The sequence below is a fragment of the Acanthisitta chloris genome, unplaced genomic scaffold (genome assembly GCF_000695815.1).
Source record: "Acanthisitta chloris isolate BGI_N310 unplaced genomic scaffold, ASM69581v1 scaffold44145, whole genome shotgun sequence".
NCBI lineage: Eukaryota > Metazoa > Chordata > Aves > Passeriformes > Acanthisittidae > Acanthisitta > Acanthisitta chloris.
Window position 1 is genome coordinate 44,016 of NW_008676219.1, and position 18,538 is coordinate 62,553.

Consider the following 18,538-nt stretch of genomic DNA (forward strand, 5'->3'; position numbering starts at 1 on the left):
GGGTAGGAAGGATAGAGCCAACATAAAAGAGAGCCTCAGTAGCTGAAGCCCTTCGTAGGTTTGTGGCCTCCTGTAGCTCTTTAAAATGGTTTGATGTTATCTGCTTGCCTCTTTTGCGGAGTGTTCTGGTAGTGCTTTGGCCTTATGATTTGGAGAAACCAATTGCTTATCTAAAAGCAAAACTCTTGCTTATTTAAAAACAAATGTTTTGAAGGATTTTGAATTCTGGCCTTGCTTCTATGTATTGTCTGGCTTTGACTGAGTTGAGTGCATGTTTACCACTTTGCTGCTGAGTGCTTTGTTACACCAGCAGTAGTCCTTCTCACAGAAGTCAGGGACACTACAAGAATCCATTCCTGGTGCAGTGGAGATTTGGAGACTTACCTAGAAATCCTTGTGTGAACTGCCTTCTCTTATTTGAACGGAGGATAGGAAGTTGGCACAAAACAAGCAATGTCGTTTAGAGAGCCACAGCACCCATGTTCCTGATGCTTGATTTTAAGGATATGTTCCAGTCTTTTGAACTAGTTTGAGGCCAGTGGCTGTCAGGTGACCTCCAGAGCCAGCGCGTGCAGCAGGGACGTAGCATCATGAAGAGGACTTTGGAATGGATCCTGCTGGAGAGTGTGAACTGAGCCAAATATTGCTGCAGGAGAGCTGTACTGCCTCTAACAAAGAGTGCTTGAGCACCGGAGAGGGGAATATGATCGAGCTTTGAAATTTGCCTTGCTTTGAGCAGGCTGGCTCATCTACTCTGTGATGTGTTAGGCCCATGATGCTGCAGCCAGTTCATGATTGTGCTCAGAAGTTGTCAACAAACATAAGCAAGATGTGAAGTAGGAAGCAACAGGGAATTTTCTATGGGGTCTTTCTTCTGCTTACAGCACTGTGTGAAACATGCTGAGTACTGTACCAACTCATTTGAAAAATGTCCTTGCAGTTTTCAGTTGTTTCTGTGTTAGGTTTTCCCTTCGTGTATACAGATATATGTCCTGCCAGTTCTCTGCTGGTGTGACCTGCTGCATCTGGGAAGCTGAGCTACTGAGAGCTATGGAGCACCTCTCCCTTTGCTGCTGCCTGTCCTTTGTGAGATGTGGTGGGACATGCTGAAATTGTCTTGAACCAAAATTCAAAATCTGTCTTGTAACCTTTTTGTTTGCCTTGCTCATGCACTGTTTCTTCAGAACATGAGGATTAGTAAGTGTTTTTTGTTTGCTTGTTGTTTTTTTTTAAACAGCTCATTTGTGACTGGGACAGCCTGCTGTGGACACAACTCACCTCTGAGAATCTGGGACCTTGAGAGGTGAGTGAGCTTCCAGGTTACAGGGTTACCAGGTTACCTGACAAGAAAAGTGAATAACAATGAGAAACGAAATATTGGAAATGCTGCAAAATCATTCCTTTAGTCCATGTAGACAAGGGATGTTTAAACATTAGATGCATGACAGAACAAGTTGGTGTGGATAGGTGTAAGAGGAGGGTGGTTCTGGATCAGTAGGGAGCAACTTAGCTTTTCTTCCCAACTTTTACAGTTGATGGCACAGCCATCCTGGTTTCTTCCCGTTACCTGTGTACTGTCAGAATATACCTATTACACCTTGCTTTTCATCTATTTCTGTGGATGCCTCAGCCTGAGCCAGAGGGGTGAGGAAGGTGATCTCAACCCTCTCATTCACCCACTTCTCTGTGGTGCTCAGAAGCCAAAGGCAAACACAGGCTCTACAGTCATCTTGTCCTGGCTGGCAGTTCTGGTAGCTCAAAGAGGTGAGGTGTGGCGACAGGTTATCTATGGAAGTGACTTAGGTGTGTTGTCTTCTCTCTGTTATAATAAGCACTGAGGAGGTTAATTGCTGTGGCCTCTGATTTGGGGCCTTTGAGTAGTTCCTGTTCGGTGGAGGTGTTGACCTTAGCAACTGGGGAAATGTTGATCTCAAATCTTGATGTGAGACTCAACTGCTGACAAATTTGAAACTCTCAGCCTGGGGGTCTTTGTGTAGTGATGGACAGATAGCAAATACTTGGCAGGATTATTGGAACAGCAGCTCAGCTTTCCAGGTCCGGTATGCTCTGGGTAGGAGTGGCGCAGCACAGATTGTCCAAAGGAGTTCCATCAGGATTGAGGTGAGCAATGGCAGAAGGGGCCAGAGGGGTGTCAGCAGAGCTGTATTTGGGGAAAGGAGGTAAAGGAGGGTTTGTGTGGATATAGGGCAGGTTTGAGACCAATTGCCTTCTAATCTATAGTTTAAACAGTTTAGACTGTCATAGTCAACTGTATCAAATACAAATTTAAAGCAGTTGTTTTGTCTCTGAAGAAACAAAAGTACTTTGCAAATGATGCATCCTACAAAGGACAAATTACAGCAGGAAAGTGCCAGTGCATTTAGCTATGGTGCATGTTTCTTAGGGACCCAGTCCAATGGTGCCTTTGGAGTAATCCAGAAGGATGCAGGCTGTGCTGTGATACCCCTGCCCGTCAAGTCTTCTGGCTGTTCTTGAATAGAGGCATCTGGCAGGGGTAAGGAGGTGGGCAACACTCTCCCCCCTACCCCAGCCTTTCTGACAGCCTTTCCCAAGGAAGCCTGAAGAGATAATAAAGCTGTGTAGAAAATAGGATTAAGGTAATGAACAAGCACAACGGAGTTTGATCTTTCAATAACATAAAAGCCTGAGTGACAGGCAAATAAAAAAGCCAAGGCAACCTAGGCCACTGGGCCTCTATTGCAATGGGTAGAGTGTCAAACTTATTCTTCCCTCTTCACCTGTCACAGCTGGAATGCACCTTGCCACTAAGTCTGGCAGACTTGTCAGCATATGCAGGGCAGGAGACTGAGTAGGGACCATGGCCAGCAAACTAGCAGGTGAAGCCTGATGTGATCATTCATAGTGAGGGAGTACAGAGCTATCCTTTCTGGTCTTGACTCTTCATAAACTGTTTTTTTCCAGCAGAGCCTTGCATCTATCTTCAAGGGCTCCAGTGGTTGCCAGAAGTGATCTTGTAGGGAATATCTCTTCCTTTGAGGTTTTTACATGTTGTCTCCCTGGTCAGACTCCAGAAGTACTAGCATGGCATGAAAACTCAAAATCTTAGAGCTACCTGGGACTAAAAAACTCCTCCTGTTCCCAGTGTGTCCTGATAACATCTGGCAGACAGAGCCAGAGTTTGCTACTTACCCCTTTCTTCTGGCCACAAAGGCCCAGAGGCTGTGGCCAGCAGAGGCTGAATGTGCAAAGGATATTATCTCTAAGAGCAGAATCCAGGTAACATTTGTCAAAAAAAAATTAGGCAGGGTAAAGCATTGCTTAAGATGGTTCTTTAAAACCAAAGGCTTCTTAGCACCACTGAGATGTTTAGTTCTGTCCAGGATCGGTGAGTTCAGTTAGCTGCATTTTCTCTGTACTGGTGTGGAGATTTAAGTACCAGTGCAGCAGTTTCTGTGCCATTCTCTCCCCTTGGAGTAGGTGGTCTTTTTCCCCAACAGCTGAGATCTGAAACATGCTACAAAAGGATTTAAAGCTTAGATAACCTTTTGTGTACTGATCATCTTAGTTCCAGGCCAGATAAGTCCTTGGCTGGTGCTTGTAGCTGTTGGTCATGGTATGCTTCCTATTTATGACCTTCGCTGTTAGCTGACCCTGGGGCAGCCATTCTCATCCCTCCAAGAGGAAGGGGATAATGTCTTCACCTGTAAATATGTCCTGTGCTTTGAAAAGGGCTTGGTTGGGTTTGGCGGTGAAGAAATTTTTAGTGGGAAAAGGAAACGCCTCTTGCTGCATCCCACCCCCACAACTGTCTTTCATTTCTGACTCTGCTGAGATGATGGCATTGGATCAAAGCCACAACAGGCAGCAACAAGCAATTGTCAAGGGGAGCCTAAAGCAGGGGAATGACTGTGTAATGCCAAGGCACTGTCTCTGATGGCTGAAATTCCAGCTGCTGCTACACCTGGCCCTTTCTCCTGTAATAAAAGAGGATTTAGGGGTTTTTTTCTTATGCTTTTGAAGCTGGCTAGCTGCACCTCTGGAGGACATCTCTCATCCCACAGATGCTACATTGTGCCATCTGATTGCTTTTAGATGTGAGGAAGTTGCTGTGCACTTACTCCTACTCAGGATCAAGGGGTGTGTGTGGAGGACAGCTGTAAGTAACTTTGGGGATTGGAAGTCTGCATGGGAAAGGAGAACAATGAGCAGTATGGGCCGCTGGATATGAACTCATGTCTTTGCATCAAGTACCAGGCCTTGCTGACTCCTTGACCTCTTACAAGCCCCCTTGCCCATCCATGTCAGTGAGGGATATGCTGGCAGCTGCCCCTATTGTAGGTCAGATATCTCTGCTCGCATTTGCCTTTATTCAAACCTTCATGGCTCATCTACCAGTGCGAGCTTGTGGCTCAGCAGAACAGCCACTTAATGACAAACAAGAGTAAAGGAAACTTTCTTCAGATCCTCCTCCACTTTCTTTCTCTTCCTATTGTCTCTGGGAGTTTAAATTCCTTGTAAGATGAGGATGATGCACCACTGCAAACAGCTCCAGGGCCAGCATTTGTCATGTACCTGCCGGAGAACTGTTGCTCCTCATCTTATTGGGTTGGTCTGAATGTCTTTAGGTGGCAAATGCCTCTGCCTCAAGGATGCTTCTCCATAAGGTAGGATACTCCAGAGGTCTCTTTGCAGCAACTCTTGGAGCTATTCTGCCAAGCCTGATATTTGAAATGGACGAGTGATCTGTCTGACATGGTAGTCATCATGCTATAAACACTCTGAATGCACAAATCCTACAATGTTCTTTCCTGTGACATGACATGACAGATGCAGGGCACGAGAGCTATTGTGAAAACTGAACCAAAGTTAGCTGTGCCCTGCAAGCCACCCAGATCCTCTACCTTTTAAATATCCAGTCTTTGTCCATTTTCTCCCCTCTTTTGAAAGCATTTTTGGCAGAGTGGGTGTTTTTTTGTTTTGTTCTGTTTTTTTAAGAACCCTCTAATTTCTTGTTCGGTTTTTCTCCCTCTCCTAAGCCCTTTGAAAGTGGCTTTACGCCGTCACTGACACCAAACTGACACTTTGCGTTTCCCCACTTCTTGTCCCTTTATGGCAACAGATGTTGAAATTTTGTATCCCTTTTATCTGTCCCTCTTTGCCCTCTTCCTGTAATTAGGTTTCCCTTGTTAGCAGTACAAAGTGGCCCGGTTTGCTGCCCGGCCTTTTGAGCCATTGTGTCTGAGCACATTTTTTTCCTCCTCTTTCGGAAGAGTTCCTTCCCCCTTAAGTAATAGGCAGGGTGTGGGCCAGAGCTGTGGCTTTTTCTTGTTTCTTTGTTCTCCATTTATCTCTGCCACCTTTTTCAAAGAGATGGGGAAAAAAAATAGAGTGCATGGAAGGGGGAGATACAGAGTTGCATTTCTTGACCGTTAGGCCCCCCTGCTCTTCAGGTGTTCAAGACAGGTGCCTTTGATGTCTGCAAGTTTTGGGGAGGTGGGAGGTAGAGGATTCATGAGAGTGGCTTAGGAGTGGAGGAGAAGGGACATCCAGGTGTATGGCTGGGGCCCTCAGCAGAAGGCTGGGGAGGAGGCTCAGGGTAGCCAGGCAGCTGCTGTGAGCAGGTTAGTAAACTGTTTTGCCTATAGTGCTATTGTATTATGCTCTTTCTTTCCAAGAGTCAGCATGAGCGTTACTATCATAAGCAGCTGGCTGAAGCTTGCTAATGTGCTGCTCCTTGGTCCTGTGTGCTCCCATAGGTCCCTTGCTAGGTTACAGCTGTCTGTGCCATGGGGTGGGCAAGAATTAGTTGCCATCTTTCAAATTTCAGTGTATGTTCATCTGGATCCATTTTGGTGGCTCTTCAGAGCCCACTGAGTTAACACGAGCAATTGTCAACAAGGAGGGAGAGCTTGAAGGCTTGGGCTCCCTGTGCTGTTCTTAAACAGCAAGTGCAATTTCACAGTTGCAGTATAAAACACTGAACGCCCTGGTTAGCTGATCACTACTGATGCTTTCCTGTTTAAACCCAGTCCTTCTTGACTTTGCATCCTGTCATGCTCAGATTTTTAAAGCATGTGTAAGTAGATGAGTGAAATGAGAATCTGCAGGTCTAGTTCTTGGTTATACAACTTGCTAAATCTCTTCAATAAAAGCTTTTGATGTAGAAGCTTGGCCCAAGATGCACCAGCAGACTCCTCAGCATTGTGTTTTAAAATAAGTTCCATAGAAGAGCACTCTCTCCACAGCTTTGAACTCCAAGGTTGAAACAAGTTTGAGACCCTCTAACTTAATAGCAAAAGGAGCTGTTTGGTGAAGGAAGCAAATGGATCCAGAACTGAAGTTGCGAGATCGAAAGGAAAGGTAACTGACTCTGAGAGGTGTAGGGAGTCTGTTCCACTCAGGCATTTAAACTGGATTTATCCAGTCACAGACAAGTGGGTGAATATGTCTGATAACAGGAGAGACAAGTGATGGCAAATATCCTGGCACTGATAACAGTTTCGCAGGATTTGGGGAGTAGAAGAATCATAATAGCATGCTGTAGATATGGAATACCCTTTCCTGTGCTGCTTTTTTATAGGTTCATATACCAGGCATCTTTTTTTTCCAAGGAAATTCCTCCAGGTTTTGTGGGAAAGAGGCTCCCTACTCCTTTCAGGCTTGGGTTTCTTTCTCAGCATCTCTGTCTTGGCTGAACAGTTTTAAATCACAATAACCGATCCAAATCTTGTCAAACCGTGAGCTAAACAGCTTTCTAGGCTGTGCTTACATCAGGTAAGTGAATCCAAATGTGTGCCTTCTCCTGCCTCCACTCAGTGCAGTAGGATGATCCATAGGTAGTTGTCCTTCCTCAGGTGGCTGCTCATTCTCTTTTCCCCAAGGCTTTCCTGTTTGTTTCTTGCTGTGCTGTTTCCTCAGCCTGTCCACAGATGTCTTTGGTTACTCTTTTTACAGCACTAGTTCAGGGTATTCCCATTTATATGTCCTTTGGTTAATCAGGAACACAAATGCCATGCCTTCTTCCTGAAATGCAAATGAAAAAGTGTTGGTAAAGTGACAGACTGAGGTCTGTCATAAGGGAAGTTTTGTCTTCAGGCAAACTCCTTCTCAGCCTGTTCATATTAAAGCAGGCACAACAACTGTCTTTGGATTTCTAATTTGGTCCCTCTGCAGTGAGGTAGGTAGAGTGGACACTTGCGATGTAGATCTGTGGAAAGGGAAAAGCAGGTCCTTCTTCAAAGTGGCAATTCCATGTGTGACTTGAGCAGCAAGACTAGGTATAAACAGGTTTCCTGTCTTCAGGAATAAATGACTCACTTAACAAGGCTAGATGGAAATTCCTGCCTCAGTTCTGCAGCTTTCAACTGCAGGATTTGATTCGCTTGCTCTGAGATCTTGGGTGCTGTTGGAGGCAGGACACTGGGCCTATGGCCAACTACTTGAGGCAGTTAGGGGGGAAGCTAGGAAGCTTGCTGCTGGAGGGAACCTTTTAAGTGGCTCTCTTGGATGACTGTCCCTTTTAGAAGACTGTTGTGTTCAGAGCTCTGTCTCCTGGCTATAATGGACAGCTTGAGTCTTGTCTGTGCAACGTATTCCTATGGAATGCAGCATATGTTCTCAAAACTGGGGTCTTGGGGTTCTTTACTGATTTCTGGGAGGTTTTTTTGACACTGTGTTTCTGAACTTTCACATAAGCTGTGCATCTTCTGCCTTTCTTTTGTGAAGAGGGGTCTGGTGCATCCTAACCTAAATGTAAAACCATTGTAAGAGGATGAACATACAGGTGTTTATCCTAAATCCTTTCTTCCCCATGGCAGTCTTGGCCCTGTCTCACTAGAGAGGAGCATGAGGCCAGCTCCTGCCCTTTGGATGTGTGCATGTCCAGGGCATGCCATGGCCTTTGCACTCTTGTTCAGGCATATTTATGACAACTTTACAAGGCCTTGAACAATCAGAGAGCATGGGTGGGGGCTGGACACTCCAAGCACATCAATCAGTTTCATCCCTCTGAGCCAAAGCAAAAGTAATCTTTATTTTTCCCTGGGTTGAGAGAGAATCAACAGAGGCAAGAGAGAAGAATGGGAAGGGGAGCCCCCGCTGCCACTGGCTAGTGGTAGCTCATTTAAACAGATGGCTTTGTTTTGATTTGGACTCTCCATTTTTTTGTCTCCCCTCTAAAGGAGACCTGCAGAGCTCTGTCCAGAAAGGGAGCAATACAACCGCCTGTTCCCACACAAGTGGGGCGAAAGGCGAGAGGCTTTGAGAATTCCCTGCTTCTTTTCCTTGCCTCCCTCTTTTTCTCTTCCTCCAAGAAATCACAGTTTGAGAGAATTCCCCCCTACTCCTCCCGTTGGAAAGAAAGACAGAGAAGACATTCTTGACATTCTTTGCAGAGAAAAGGGGTTAAATGTCTGAATTTGGGGGTCACCATGTTATACAAATTGCAATCTAATCGTTTTTACAAGAACACACGTGTGCTAAGAAAAGGAGCCTTGGACAAGAAAGAAAAAGGGATAGACAACTTTTTTTGTCCTATCTTCTTTCCCCCCCACCACCAAGGTTTTGGACTATTGTCATGTCCTGCCTCTCTCCCCTCCTCACCCCCGAGAGGGAGAACATTGGTTTTATAGTTAAATTGGTTCGTAAAGCAGAAGGGCTTGGTGCCATTTCTGTTTGTTTTCCCAAATAAAAGCCCCAGCAGGGTCTCTTTTGCACCGTTGTGGCTTTATTTGAAGAAACTGGCTTTTTCCCATAGCCCAGCGTGTCAGTTTATCCTCTGAACTTAACCTTACAGGAACCCGAACAACAAAAACTCACAGGGTCCCAGAGCTGGAAAGGTAAAGAAATTGTATCTTTTTATTGGACCATTTAAAATGTGTGTGGGCCAATTCAGAGAAAGCAGAAGAAAAGAAGGCAAAACTCCCTCTTCTGTCTCTCCCCCCTGACACAATCTGAGACCATCGTTGGTGTCATTGCCCCCTACTGCCTCAAGTCCCTTCAGTTGTACTGAGGAATCAGAGAGAGGCATTTCTCCTGAAAATAATTTATAACAGCATCTCTGAGTCTTTTCACTTGGAGGTGCTCCCTCAAAATTCCCCAAGCCGATCCCACACATCCCTGCAGGAATTAGTAGCCTGGTCTAAATGCAGGGGTAACCTTGGGGTGCGATAACTCTGTGAAGAATAACTTTGTCAAGGATCTCTGCTTCTCCCTACGTACATTGCTGATGTTTGATCAAGCCTTTCCCTTCTTAGCATAAGTTGCTGTATCTCCTCGGTGCCTCAGCTGCTGTTGCAGAGTTCCTGGAAGAGACAACAGCTCAACTCTTCCCTTTGGTTTTGGTGTGCCCTCCAAATTGGATGACAGAAGTTGTGCAAATGCTGCACTCTGAATAATTATTTTTAAATGGATTTGGTTTCCTTTCTCTGTTTGATACTCAGATCAAGTATCTATCTCAGTGTTTTGAACTGAACAGGGCTCTCTACTTTGGTTTAATGTATACGCTTCCCACCTGTCTTGTTTTAAGTAGTTATTGGGGCTAAAATATTAGTGTAGAGCTCTGTTCAGTTTCTGAATAGTCATCTGCTTATGTGCAATGGCATCTTCTCTTTGATGGATGATCATGGTTCACAGATGAGGTTTCCAGAGCAAATTACTATGTCCTCAGTTTTGCACATCTCTGGTTTTAGCAGGTGTTCTGAATTCAGCAGTTTTCTAGAATTCACCTCTTTGTATAGTATCAATTCTAGTGAATCAGGGTCACCAAAAAATGGAGGGTGGGGAGAAAAGTGTTTATTGTTTAATCCCAGCTTTTGGAGTGTACTTCATGTGCACTGGAGACAGCTGGGCAAGACCTGCAAATGGGCAGGGTACAGGGAGGGAGGTGCAGGCACTTTTTGGACTCAAACTATCAGCAAGATGTCAGGAAATCCTGAGCTTTTATGGTCACACAAATAATTGCGGTGGCTTGGGAAGCTGTATATGACTTTAACTTGCTGGCAGAAATATCTCATGGATTATCTGGAAACTAACCATCTGGGCTCTGCCATGACTGATCTTATTTTGTCTTCATATTAGTGGACTGAGAAGGAATAAAACTTTAAGCTGTTTTTCAAACAAAAACTTAAAGAAACCAGCCTGTTTCTTCCCTTCCTTAGTAGTTTACTCTGTTTCCAGGCTAGAAGGCTTCTGTCTTCTGGAGGTATCAGGGTAGCATTGCTCATGGCTAGATTTCCAGCATGGAAAGCAGAGTGGAATGTGAAATCCCAAACACACAGCTTATTTCAAAAGTAATTACAAAAAGTCTTGTTTTCTGAACAACATAGAAATTAATGGATATGAGTCAAAGGTTTCTCTATAGTGTCCGAACAAAATGCCTTTCTATTTTTGACTCATTAGTTTGATACATTTCCCAGGCACACAGACTTTGTTTAAACATCTTGTTCTATCAGCAAGGAGTCCAGAGCCTGGTGCTAATAGAGCTTTCTTGTGCTAGGGACAAAATGGGCTGCTGGATTTGCTCTGGCTCTGTTCCTTGTAGGGTGGTACTGGATTACAACCAGTATTATTTCAGTCTGTCTAGATGCTTAGCAGAAAGTAGGAGAGATCAGGACTATCTGTGAGATTCCTCAGTGCTGGAGGCCTACCTGTGTGTCTGTAGGCTGCATTGGCCTGGGTGGTTTGTGGTTAAAGTGCTGAAACCAAGAGCCCTGGCACTACACTGGTCTTTCCAGGAAACCTACACTGCCATGTTTGTGGTTCTGCCTCACAGAGCTCCACTGGTGCAGAGTTTATGACAGGATCAATCAGGTTGGAAAAGACCTGTGAGATCATCGAGTCCAACCTATGACCTACCACCACCATGTCAGCTAGACCATGGCACCTTAATACCGTGTCCAGTCTCTCCTTAAACACCTCCAGGTACAGTGACTCCACCACCTCCCTGGGCAGTCCATTCCAGTGTCTAATCACCCTTTCTGTGAAGAAATTCATCTTAATACCTAACCTAAGCCTCCCCTGGTGCTTCTTAAGACTGTCCTCTTGTCCTGTCACTAGTTTCGTGGGAGAAGAGACTGATTCCCACCTGGCTACAACCTACTTTCAGGTAGTTGTGGAGGGTGATAAGAGAAAGTGGTTTCTCTTAGTGCTGCCCAGCACTGGGGCTGAACCAGGGCACTATCTGGCCTAAGCTGTTCAGTACTGAAAACATACTAGAGCTCGCACCATCTGCACCTGGCTTACCTGAAGAAGGCCTGGGAGTGAAACAGCTTCTGCTTGTTACTGCTGGCATGGTGGGAAGGGGCTTTGGACCTTCCATGCTTGATCTTGCTTGGTCTTCACAGATGCTTCCCAACTAACCTTCATAGCCCACAACAAGGACAGAGCCTCTGAAGTGCTGAGGTTCAGCTAGCCTGGCTTTGAAAGGCGTTTGGGTGAAAAAGAGACCACAAAGGAAAGGAGAAGGCTGTTCCCTAATGTGTTTGACTGGTGCTAGTGATCTCTGCAAGCTGGTGACCAAGGTTCAAGGTAGCTATGACATCTCTTTCAGTCTCTCATGAAGTAGGCATCATCTCTCCATGTAAGTTGTTAGAAACACTGGTGATGTGCTGGTGTATCTGCTGCTTTTCTGTTGCCCCTTGCAGGGTTATCTTGATCCTTTATGGATTATTAAGGATTGGCTGTGGGTTTTTCTCCCTAGGCAGTGGAAGCTGTTGGGGACTAGGGTTTGAGGCCAAGGAGTATTTGGGATAACAAAGACAGGACAATTTGTAGGCACTAACTTGTGATCCCAAGGTTGGAAGAGTTGTAGTAGTAAGAAGCTCCCTTCCCAGCATGGGCTCAGCATGGCTGTGCATGCTGTAGGCATGTAGAACTAGTCTGACATGGTGGTAGCTGGTGCAGAGACATCTTAATCTGCTGAAAAAAGGAGGAAATATAAATTGTGTTCTGCATCTTTATCACCTTAAGTGTGCCCATGCCAGAACACTTGGGTGTTTTGGTTTGTGTGCCCAGTGCACAGCAGAGTACCATTTTCCCCTGGTCCCAGATGGTAAGTGCTTCACTGTAGCAACTAATGTGTTGCCTCTATAAACTGCCCAAGGGCTGTGCTGTATCCAGGGGTGGCACCTCGCAGCTGAGAGCTGCTTTGGCTGACCTGTTCTTGGGAAAGAAGATCTGAACTGCCTAACAAACCAGCAGAGTGAAAGCAGGAATCCAGATACTCTGGTTTCTCCTGACCCTCTGATGCTGCTATTGTTCACTTGGAGACATCACCAGGCTGCCAGTAAAATTTGCTGCCATCTTCCAGCACTGCAGACTGAAGTCAGGTCTGGGGAATGGAAGACAAGCTTTAGTGTGGCTAGGCTTGCTCTGAGTGTGATGAGTGCTTGTTTAGGGGTGAGAGGTTGTGAGGAGAACGGCTGTGACCTATTTCAAGCACCTGAGAAGAGGAAGAGGGCTGGTCCCAGTGAGTAAAATATTCCTGGATGTGCTTCTACATCCTGCTACCTTTCCTCAGCTCAATGCTCCTCTCTACCTGAGCTCCCTTAGTCCTTTACATATTAAAGGTGTGCTAGAAAGGAAAATGGTGGAAAGGAACTAACACAGACAGACATCAACTAGCCAGCAGGATATTCACCAGATGTGCTACTGGGCTGTGTGGCCCATGTGCAGCTGTATGTCCTGGTTTCTTCTCACATGCTCAGAGTACCAGCTCAGGGCCTACCCTGCAAAACCAGAAACAAAGCAGCATGCCAAAGTGGGGAGATGGGTACAAGCTGCTGGTGTTGCCTAGGGTTTGCTGGGATAGCTTATCTCCTGGAACTCCTTGCTCCTGCCTGAGCACCTGGCAGAGGACTCTGTTGGGCTATCTGGCCCCTTATGCATCTCACGGATAGTCCAGGGCTTCTTGTCTGGGAGAGCTGCTGACTCCTTCTCAGAACCTCTGTTCTGTGTCTTACAACTCTGGGCCACACATATAACTCACAGAATGAAGGAGGTTTTTCAGAAACCTTGAGAAGGGCTGTGTGCATGTCCATCTGTCCTGCTGGCTTTGCAGAATGGCAGATGGAGAGGATCTGTGTGCTTGGAGGGGCAAGGGAGTGCCAGAGCTTAGAGATGCCCATCCATGTCTCACTCCATGATGGATCTGAGGACCCATCTGCACCAACCAAACCCCACAGCTCTTGCTCCCGGTGCTCTGACTGCAAATGCTTCAACCTCTCAACCTGCAGACAGGTGCTGAGTTGCTGCTAGGTTAGTTTGCAAGTAACCTTCTAAGGGTTAATGTATTGTGAGAAGGTTGCAAAAGGCTGAAGCCTGGAATCCCCTCGATCCCTTGCCTGGAAAAACACAAAGTCCAATAAGCCAGCACCCCTGGATTCGTGTTGGGGGGGATTAATTCATGCACTTGATGTTAAAGCTTGTCCGAGAGGTTTGCATGGGGGGGCCATTGCTAGGGCTGGTTGGCCTCTCTAAATGGTTGCTAGGGCCCTGGCATCAAGGACCAATGTAGCTGCCCACAGCCACGGTCACGGAGGGAATTACACAGCCACAAAGAAATTGTTATTCTACATAATCTGCTCTTTGGAGAGTGACTGTGGGGAAACAGGCTGGCCCCAGCATGCCGCCAGCTCTGTGATCATAGAAGCGTGCTGGCTGCAAAGATCGGCCAGGGCTCGCCTTCTGATCTGGGGACACCAGGGCTTGAGGCACTAATCTGCTTTATCAGCGATTTCTCTCTCCTGACACAAAGGTGTTTACTCGTTTTAACATCTCCCAGGACTCTATTTCTCCTTTTGTGTGGTCTTTATCCCCTGATGAGGGCTTTAGCCCAGATTACAGACAGAATTAAGGCATTTGGCAATGTGCCTCCGAACTGTGTGATGCTGGATCAAGGAGCAGAAAGTAACAAAATAATGGAGGGAGATGCTGGGAGTGACCCCACTGCGGGATCTGTGCGGTTGGCTTTCAGGACTGCTTCATTGTCCTGAGAACCAAGAGCCTGTTGGAGAGGGGTGGCCATGAAGCAGGGTGTGCAAAGCAGGTGCTTCAAGGTTTATTGTGTCCAGCATTTTTGATGTAGAGGGTGTGAGGAGGAAGAAAAGGAGGGTTTGCAATAGGTGGCCATTTCAAGCAGCTGGGCAGATTGTCCCCTCCATTCCTAAGAGTCTGTCATGGCTAGGAGTTGCTGGGTGCTGGGACAGGTGGAGTGATACTGGGAACAGGCTGTGTCATGTACCTGATGCAATTTCATATGGCCCAGGGAAGGGGCTCAAGGTTCTTGCAGTCTGGCAGGATGGGCCCTCACCAGGCACCATCCACCTGGTGAGCTGCTGGTTCTGCACATGAACGAGCAGCAGTGATACTACCACAAAGCACCTGGTGTAGAGCTTCATGGAGATCTTGCCTTGCTCTTTCACAGCAAGCAAGGAACTAAAAAGAAGGGAAGGGACAAAATGAAAAAAAATCTAGCCTTTGGAAGGTCATCTCCAGAAATACCTTGGGGTGGTTGCTCTTGACCTGTCACATTTAGCCCCAGACAGGGTGTTTGCAATACGCAGTGTAACTGGAAGGGGGTTGAGGAGAGCAGCCATGGTGGACTGAGGCAGGAGAGTCTGATTTGCCTGTGAATCTGAGCTGTGTGTTAAAGCTACAGGGGAATACCCCCGTATTTTGAAGGGCAGAGTATGGCATGGGATTGACCAGGCTGTTGCAGATTAATCTGGAGTTTGAGAATTGTCTCCTGTGGAACTGGAGCCCCATAATTCAGAATACTGGACACTCCATCCAAGGAAAATTATCCCATTCTGCTGGGGATCTGCTCTGCCTGTTCCTTGGCTCTTCCTCTTACAGCTGTGACTCTGCTCTGGACAGTTGAATTGGGAGGGCTCTTTGCTCTGAATTACTACTTCCCCTTTGTGTTTTATTGCAGTGGTCAGCTGTTGACCTGTTTAGGGACCGACTTCCACCGCGGAGCTGGAGTCCTTGATGTTTTCTACGAAACACCTTCACTCCTCCTTTCTTGTGGGTATGACACCTACATCCGCTACTGGGACATACGGACCAGCACCAGGTGAGCCTACCCTGCCGGCATCTGGGCCCACGTGAGGCTCCTGGACTCTCCTTGCAGTGTCTGGGAACTCACCTGTTGCTGAATTAGCTCCTTCAGGCAAATTGGGTGGAGGCTCAACCCCCTCTGGTTTGTGTTGCCCTTGCAGGAAGTGTGTCCAGGAGTGGGAAGAACCCCATGACAGTGCCCTGTACTGCATAAGGAGCGATAAGAACCATATGATTGCCAGTGGCTCTTCGTACTATGGTGTGGTGCGTCTCTGGGATAAGCGGCAGACACGGTGCCTCCAGGTGAGCACCAGCCTGAGGCTGGACAGCATCAGACTTGCTGAGCTGTTCTCTGGCAGCTCTATGCCCATGTCTCTTTAGTAGAAGAGAGAGGCTGCTGGGCTGTCTTTGGGGCAAGCCTACCATGGGGAACCTAACCTATATGCAGGGAAAAGCCTGATTTCCTCAGTTGTCTCGGCCTTTGGGTCTGTTACACCAGCTGGGGTCTTTGGGCTCACCTCTTCTTTGAAAGGTTGATTCTCCTGTTTTCTTGCAGAGCTTTCACCTGTCTTCACCCACCAGCAGCCCAGTTTACTGCCTCCGTTTCAGTACCACCCACCTGTACGCTGCCGTGGCATCAGCCCTGCACGTCCTGGACTTCACGGCCCCGTAAAGGGCACCACAGCTACTTCTGATCACCCCAACTCAGCAGAGCTGACACTTGGCTCAGGGAATCACAGGGCAGGAGGTGAGAATGGCCACAAGGCTTCTGAAGGGACTTTTTTTGCCTGTCAGAAAGCTACAATGAAGAGTGCACAAAGGGCCAAACTTTCTCAACCTCACCTGCCATTTAGTGGAAATAAAAGGCCAATTGTCCTTTATCCTTTTTATTTTGTGGAAGTCAGGGTTTGTTTTATTAATGGTGTTCCTTTTTTTCCCTCTCTTATTTCTCCTGTGGATACAGCATTTGAGGGGCAAGTTGAGCCAGGATGCCCTATCAACTGTGTGTGCTGGTCAGGCTGAGAGCAGCCAAGCTCTGAGCCGCATGAACCAAGTCTAGGCTTATGTGTGGGGTGGACTGATTTGGTGGAACGGAAAGGTGCCTGGAGCAGGGCCCACCTTTTACCTGCGCTTGCTCTCCTGACAGCTGCTTGTGTTGTCCTTCACAGCCAAGAGCAACAATTGAACTACAAGGCAGAGCCAGCCCTGCTTTCAGTGTGTGCCTCCCCAAGCTGGCCATCAGGTCAGGCTGTGCACTTGGCAGGGCTGAAATGGTCACGTTTTGCTAAATAAAACTGAAGGAAAACAAAAAAAGACTGTATAGTTTTGTTTCGAGTTCCAAAGGGACTGCGATGATAGTGCTGATCAGAGGACTGGCTGGGCAGGGGAGGTAGGGCCTATTTTCCGACACTCTTTACATGTCTAACAGAGCTCTCTCCCTGGCTAGACCCTGTGACACTGCTGCATTGAAGGCAGCTCTGGGATATTTGATCTCTTGTCACTTTTCCAAACAAGATTTCAAAAAGTAGGATCTGCAACTTGCTCTCTGCCTGAATAATGAAGCAGTAAACCAGACTCATGCAAACACCTGGATGTGATCTGCTGGGATCCTGTAGGCACATCTAAGAGGGCTCTGCTCCTTTTTGTGTAACCTTTCTGAACCCAGCCTGGGTCTGTGAACAACCATAGCTTTGTGTGCTCTGTGCTGTCTGGATACATGTGGATAAACATGCTGTGGGTGAATGCACTGGTATCTGGGGTCAGGCCCTCCTTGGGAAAGGAGGTACATGAACCCTACTTGGCTCTGAGTTTGGGCATCCTGGATAGGTAAAGGAGAGGTTTGTTTCACAAACTGGGAACAGTTCTTGGGTGAAGGACTCAGCATGTTAATAGGTTAATTTCCACTGCCAAGAGGCTGCTCTTCCCTTTTCAAGCACAAGAATTGGAGGAGGATGTTTGATGGAACCCTAGGCTCTAAGGAGTTTTCCTGGTTTGAAAGCAGCTCTCATCAGGGGACCTATGCTAGGAGCCCATCACCAGCTCACTTGAAGGTAAGATTTGTTTGAGTAGGAGCTGTTCAAGTATGAACTGGGATGGAACAACATTTGGAAATCTAAGCACAGGAATGGCTGTTGGACGGGAGTTGGTAAAGCAGCACTACTGGGGTTGTCCCTGTGCAGCAAGGTTTGTGCCTCCACAGAAAGGTGGGCTACTGCTGCTCCTGGGCCGGCCAGTGGCCTGAGCACTGCCATCCGCTCCGTGCCATGCCAATGAAGGCAGCTGCACTGCAGCTCCTACACTCTGCACAGCTGCGTCATGTTGCATGTGGCTGGTGGTGAGACAGCAGTTGGGTGTCCTTTTCACCCTATTTCATAGGCTGGGCCCACTCAGTCTAAGCATTGATGCTGTTTGCAAAGACACCAGGGTCACCAGAGCATCCTAACTGCATGGAGGACCTGCACAACAGCACAGGAGAGAACTGCTTCCAAGCACATCCCAGGCAGGTAATGGGTGTGAGGAGGGAGTTCTTGTTTTCGAAACATTACTACCTTCAGTAATGGTGAGAGAGAATTTCCAAGGGAAACTACCAGGTTTCATGTTGCTCATGGAGGATGGGTACAGTGCTACTGCCTGTGGTGTGCTTTCATTGCATAGTGCAGCTTCCAACAACTCACAGACGGATCATCCCCATCTCTGAAAGTGTTGAAAGCCAGGTTGGATAGGGCTTTGAGCAACCTGGTCTAGTGGAAGGTGTCATAGAATCATAGAATCAGCTGGGTTGGAAGAGACCTCACAGATCATCGAGTCCAACCCTACCGTTGTTACTAGAACATGTCAGTCAGTGCCACACCCAATCTCATCTTGAAAACCTCCAGGGATGGTGAATCCACCACCTCCTGGGGCAGCTGCCCTGCTGTCTCCCTGGGCCTACAAAGATTCCTCCCAATGGCTCTATTAACAACAGAGCTAATTTTTATTTGAAAAGGCAAAATAAATACCATGAAGCTGTGCCAGAGAGCTGCCCCTCACTTCAACCTCTTAGCAACCACTGCCTACTGGGTCTTACAGTCTCCATCCCCATTGTTTGCTGCCTTTATCTTCTTCAGCTCCTTCTGCAGCTGTTCTTCTGCAGCCAGGATCTCCTTTGGCTTCTGGTACTGTAGGACAGAGAGAAATGCCCTTAGCACTTCTGTTCAGCCACTGCTCCAAGCAGACCAACTGGGGCTAGGTGCTACCAGCCCAGCAGGGGCCCTCCAGCCAAGGGACACCTTGCTGTTATCAGCTGGCTCCAAAGCCTGTTTGGAGAGGTGGTAACATCAAGCCAGGGACATTTGCCAAGATCTGGAATGTCTTTTACCAGGCAAGTAAAACTTTCCAATTGGATGTGGAGTCCTGGCCCCCACCAACCCCTCTGGAATATCCTGGCGAGCAGATCCTTAGTGTACTCACTGACTGTATGCTCACAAGTGTCATGTGTATATATATGTGTGTGTGTGTG

At 47.2% G+C, this 18,538-nt stretch overlaps 1 protein-coding gene across 1 annotated transcript in view; it reads left to right on the top strand.

Moving 5' to 3' along the window:
* The window catches only part of FBXW4 (F-box and WD repeat domain containing 4), a gene marked incomplete at its 5' end in the record, with an annotated part of 49,870 nt that extends 33,913 nt beyond the window's left edge, over nt 1-15,957 (top strand). The window contains 4 exons of the mRNA XM_009076023.1: nt 1,238-1,303; nt 14,915-15,055; nt 15,201-15,342; nt 15,596-15,957. Of these exons, the coding sequence (XP_009074271.1) occupies nt 1,238-1,303; nt 14,915-15,055; nt 15,201-15,342; nt 15,596-15,712 (466 nt within the window). The remainder of the gene's footprint in view (nt 1-1,237; nt 1,304-14,914; nt 15,056-15,200; nt 15,343-15,595) is intronic.
* Between the last annotated feature and the right edge of the window lie 2,581 nt (nt 15,958-18,538).